The sequence below is a fragment of the Polypterus senegalus genome, chromosome 17, assembly GCF_016835505.1.
Source record: "Polypterus senegalus isolate Bchr_013 chromosome 17, ASM1683550v1, whole genome shotgun sequence".
In the NCBI taxonomy this organism is placed as follows: domain Eukaryota; kingdom Metazoa; phylum Chordata; class Cladistia; order Polypteriformes; family Polypteridae; genus Polypterus; species Polypterus senegalus.
The window spans coordinates 96,496,656-96,502,321 of record NC_053170.1 but is presented as its reverse complement, the minus strand read 5'-3'; the positions used below and the strand labels follow the sequence as shown (position 1 = coordinate 96,502,321).

Here is a 5,666-nt window from a genome sequence, read left to right as displayed (position 1 = left end):
ACTTCCATGTGTAGATGTAGATGTTTATATACAAGATAATATGCTGGTGACGCCACATCTGAAGTATTGTGCGTACAAAAAAAATACACTAAAAGGCAGGGCTGTGGAGTTGGTAGATAAATCCTTCGACTCTGACTCCAACTCAGAGTCCTTAGTTTCCGGTAATTCTGACTCTGACTCCTCTGTATTTAAATTGCTAATGTATTTTCCATGTTGATTGAAGGAAGGCAACATACACGACATTTAACCACAGAACTACTGGCTAGGAAGCTGACTCTCTAACGTGTTGACCAGTTTAAACAAAAGACAAGAACCCCTGAACACACATCAGGCCACAGCACACACCTCCACCTACATCATTACACTGGTTTACACTCACAAGAACTTGTTAAACACATTACATCTGAAATAAAATGAAAACACTTTTTGTAATCAACCATAATCCAGATCACAATATGTGAATGATAGGTTGTATAATAGCTCAGCTGAACGTCACACTAGTAGTAACACAACTATGCACTGGGCTTTATTCTTACATCAGAGAAGTACTTAATTAGGACTATTGTTTGTGAAATGGGACAGTTGAATTTTCTGTATTTTTTATTCATTACAATTTAAATTTATTAGGAGTCGGTACATTTTTTGCTGACTCCGACTCCAGGTACCCAAAATTCTCTCCGACTCCTCAACTCCACAGCCCTACTAAAAGATGCATCCAACTTTGGTGATTTAAGTCTATTTAATCCAATTCTAAAACTCAGAAAGAAGCAATGTAAATACTATAGACATAATTGTATTGTTCATGTAGCTTCAAATATTAAACTCTCTATTCTTGCTTTCCTACTAATTGACATGTGTACCTGTGTAGTTTGCCCCTTCAGTAGCCTGATAATGGAAATAACGAGCACAGCCACTCATTTGGTACATTGGGTACCCAGGTCAAAACCTGATAACCACTAATTTAGTCTACAGCAATGTTTCTTGACTTGTTTTGGTGTCTCAATTCACTTTGGCTCACTTTTTCTGAGGACTGATTGGGGTCATTTATGTTAGGTAGAATGCCTAGAGGAGGCTGGGTGGTCTCGTGGCCTCGGAACCCCTGCAGATTTTATTTTTTTCTCCAGCCGTCTGGAGTTTTTTTTTCTACCCTCCCTGGCCATCGTACCTTACTTTTCATCTATTTTAATCAGTGTTCCCTAATTTTACTTCTTATTTGTCTTTTTTCTCTTTCTTCATCATATAAAGCACTTTGAGCTACATTGTTTATATGAAAATGTGCTATAGAAATAAATGTTGTTGTTGTCTCCCACTTGGTGAATCGAATACTCAGAACGGGGTTTGGTCTCCCTTCAAATCTATCATGTCAGAGCCGGGGAGCAGAAATATGTCGCGCGGCGATGCCGATCACCTAGGCAACCCAAAAATATCCACTACTTTTAAAAAGAATAGGAACCTGCAGCTCATTCCCAGTGATTGACAAGAAACTTGTCTGCAGCAAAGACTATCCTTCACTGAGTCTTCTATAGTTCTCACAGAAATGAATAATCTTAGAAATAGAGAGTGACATGATCAAAAATGCTGATAGAAATTTTAAAAATAGCTGCATCTGAAACAAAAGCCAGGAAGCACTTCTTTAGACAAAGTGACTTGGAAATCTGGACAGCTAGCATGTCATGCAGTTGAAGCCTTGACAACTTCTAAAAAGAATCTGGATGAGATAGTGGAACATCATATCTATTAACAGTCAGAATGGTCTCCTCTTGTTTGTCAAAGATGTTATGGTCTTAAATAAACAGTAAAGTAAGTATGCTCATATAGTGGTAACGGTTTGTAGATTGTACTCCACACATTAGGATCTTAAATCTCCACCAGTGACTTTTTTGTGTGAAAATTAGTGCTGGCAAGGACTCCACAAACACACAGATAATTGCACTTATAAGCCAACTGACTCACACCATTACCTTCTCTAAAGTATCTTCCATCCAAAGCCATACTAAAAATTCTCAGCTGGTTTCACAGTTCCTTAAGAGTTTGTTGTCTCTGTGCGGACGAGGTTGACTTCTATAATGAAACACTCAAAATGAGGAGTTTCTTCACTGACAGAGGACACGCTTCTCACATTATGGACAGGGCCCTTAATTAAGCCAGGTGTAGACCTTGTAACATCCACTCCAAGAAGAACCCTAATAATGAAACTTTCATCAACAGGGTCCTCCCATTCCACCCTAACTCTAGGTCATCAAACTAAATCTCCCCGTTTCTTGGACTGGTCCTTCCACAGGAGACGTTTTCTCTAACCGTCCCCTCGATGTCCTTCTTGCGACCACCTAACCCACACAAAGTTCTCATCCACAGCCCATTTAACGGAGGAGCTACATTCCACACTAGGTGCTTCGAGATGTAACAGGAGGCACTGTGTGACTTGCACATATGTCAACGACATTACCCTTGGTTTTGGTCCCTCTGGCATATTTAAAATTAAACAACAGGCCTGCTGGCAGTTTAAAAATCTTTTTTTCTGCCTTTCTTGTATTAAGTGTCCAGCCATTTACATGATGAAACAGGGAAACAACTAGCAGTGCAGGTTTGAGCCTTTACAGTCAAAGGCCTCACAAAGCGGACCGTAGAACACTTAACACTCCTTGATCACAGCCATGCTGATCTCTCGGTTTGTGTTCTTTCAAGGGGCTCCAGAGACACATTTCTATAAAAAAATCATTAGAACCTAAGCTTATTCTCACCCTAGCATAACATATTTCTCCACGTCTCAGCGATCGACTAACTTATTTATTCTCTTCCTTAATCTTTTCTAATGGCAGATTTTTTTCATCTACTGTCACCTTTAACCTTTTTATCTGCCATGGTTGCGTTCCCTCCTCCTACTCCGTTTCTGTTATCTGCTCACCTGATGAAGGCTACACATCCGAAACGTTGCGTCTTTAACCTTCTTTCGTTTTCAGTGTGGAAATGATCGTATTCAAATTAGGACAATTTGTAAACATATGATTACATTTACAAGGACGGAATAAAGCCGAATTTAAAAAACAATAAAATAACAGCAGTTCTACGTATAAACAACATACCGTACAATACATAAACACAAGTAATACACGACTATTGGATTTAAAAAATAAACGATCTTTGTCAACCATTACTCCTCATACGTTTACTATTCGCCAGTACATAATACTTCTCAATCACGCCATGTCATCTTATTTTACTCTACAGTTTTTATGAAAAGTCTTTGCGTGAATGAGTAAGCACAGACATCTTGAAACTTGAGGATTACAGAGCGACTACCGGACGATTACAGACTGTACATAATTATGAATATTACAGGACAGTCATTTTAAAGATACATCTGATCAAATAAGCCATACAATCGCTCTAATCGCTTGTCTTTCGCTTCAGATCTACTCAACAGAGTGTAAAAAAAGCTTAGCGAGCAAAACCTAGACAGGGCCTAACCAAACAAATACAAGACGATAATAAATCACAGATAGAGAGAAATATAGAAACATTATTTACCGAGTAGTCTCTCGAAAGTTCCTCCTCCTTTACCCATTGCTAATGACCAGACGACGACGTTAACATTACACAAACTCATGATCCACTTCAATGCAGCAACAACAACAACAACGTCGGCACTCTGCGACTGATCAACAGTGAAGCTCCGTTCCGTTCGCTTCGTGCACCCTGTACTTTGCCATGATATAGGTAAGCACATTTGAGAAAGAAAAGGTGAAATCTCAGTTGCTTCACTTCCGGCTTCCTTCATCTGCGCCTGCGCGGTTTGATGCGCCTCATCGACTTCGTATGCAGGACCGTCAGGATAGAACAGTGCCTCTGTGGGGCGCGAGGTGTGAAAAAGAAAACATCTGGTAACTTAAACTACATTCTGATAATAGAACAATAAATACTGTATAGAGTTAGATAAATGTCGATAAAAGTTAAGTAGGTATAATCAAATATGCATCTACATTTCAAAAAATGTTGGGGCGCGATTAAAACTGTTATGAAAACTCTGGTTGCAAATACTTAAAGGTTGAGAAACGCTGGAATAAGGTGATAACAAAGCCACTGTGGTAGATCAGGTTGAATTTGCTCTGCTGCACCAAACATTCAAAGGTGTCAATCCAGAGCACATCAGAGAGGCTGAGAGACACGACGCAGATCAGTCACCGGCACAGACACACACGGGCACTCCAAGGTGAGCAGTGCACATATCAAGGTCGGCATTAAAGATTGAGTGCTGAGGCAACAAAAGCAGCGGGATAAACACATCTGGACCTGCTGTTGAAAAAGCATTTGCTTTTAACAGCAGCATCCCTCCCTGGTGAACACATCTTCAAGGTCCGGACAGGTGATCAGTAAAAGTTTTTAGTCACAGCACAGTGCAATAATAAAACATTTCCTAAAACACATAGTTGTCCAGTCTGTATCATTCCTAAGCAATCTTCCAGTAATAGAGGCGCAATCCCAGTTACTAACACATTAACACTCAAAGCAAGAACACATTCCACCTTATCAATTTAATATTTAAAAATTTAAACCGCTAAACCCGCCATCAACAACTACAAAAACAGTTGAAATCGTTACTCAAATATTTTTTGTTATAGACATAAAACAAGATGCACGTTTCCATTTGATATATCTTTACTAGTGTTCTCGCCTTGTTCGCTCCCGGTCCACGCTGGAATTTGCTGTTTAATAAAAAAAAGAAAAAAGAAAATCAGACTCTTTTGGGTCATAATTTACAGGGGGTGGACGTAGGACCCGAACCCACGTATGCTTTAGTATGAAGCGTAACGCTACCGCTGCACCACTACTATTTTCAGGAGGATGGTATATAATGTATGTTTTTTAATGTATACATGTATGTATGTAGTGAAGACGAAAACAATTATATATAGATGTATACTATATGACATACCTTCAGTGTTGCATGAAAACGTTGAGGCGAAGAATGGATATTTAGGAGAGTATTATAGTGAGAGATGTGTCGTCACCCGTATTGCTAAAGCTCTTCTTTGCAGCATTATGCATTCAACAAGTCGGCGTTTGTATGATGTATAATTTATAATTTTATTTTTTGCCACAACGTATAATCGGGCACGATCATTTAACATGTATTGATCATCTACAAACTTTCATTTCAATGGGAATTCTGTTGAGTTTTTTAACTCTGTTGATGCCATATGTAGCCTACTTCAAACGGGAGCTCGTTGAACAAATAATGAGTGGAAGCTTTGCGCAGAGTACTGAGATTGCGTCATGACGAGCTTTGAACGGGTCTCCGAAGCCTCAGACATGCGTACTAGTTAGATGATGACGGAGCTACTGAAGCCTCAGACATGCGTACTACTGAGATGATGACGAGGCAACTGAAGCCTCAGACATGCGTACAAATGAGATTGCGTCATGACAGGCTTTGAACGGGCACCGAAGCCTCAGACATGCGTACTACTGAGATGATGACGCGGCTACTGAAGCCTCAGACATGCGTACAAATGAGATTGCGTCATGACAGGCTTTGAACGGGCACTGAAGCCTCAGACATGCGTACTACTGAGATGATGACGCGGCTACTGAAGCCTCAGACATGCGTAGTACCGAGATTGGATCATGATAGGGCTTCGAGCAGACATGGTCACTGGTTACTGAAT

At 40.0% G+C, this 5,666-nt stretch overlaps 1 protein-coding gene across 4 annotated transcripts in view; it reads right to left on the bottom strand.

Annotated features, from left to right (window-relative positions):
• hgs (hepatocyte growth factor-regulated tyrosine kinase substrate) overlaps window positions 1-3,689 on the bottom strand; it is a 27,748-nt gene extending 24,059 nt beyond the window's left edge. For all 4 annotated transcript variants that reach the window (XM_039739448.1, XM_039739449.1, XM_039739450.1 and 1 more), the window contains exons 1-2: window positions 3,621-3,689; window positions 3,529-3,587 (exon numbers count right to left, since the gene is read on the bottom strand). In XM_039739448.1, coding sequence (XP_039595382.1) covers window positions 3,529-3,565 — 37 coding nt within the window. In that variant the 5' untranslated portion in view covers window positions 3,566-3,587; window positions 3,621-3,689. The remainder of the gene's footprint in view (window positions 1-3,528; window positions 3,588-3,620) is intronic.
• Between the last annotated feature and the right edge of the window lie 1,977 nt (window positions 3,690-5,666).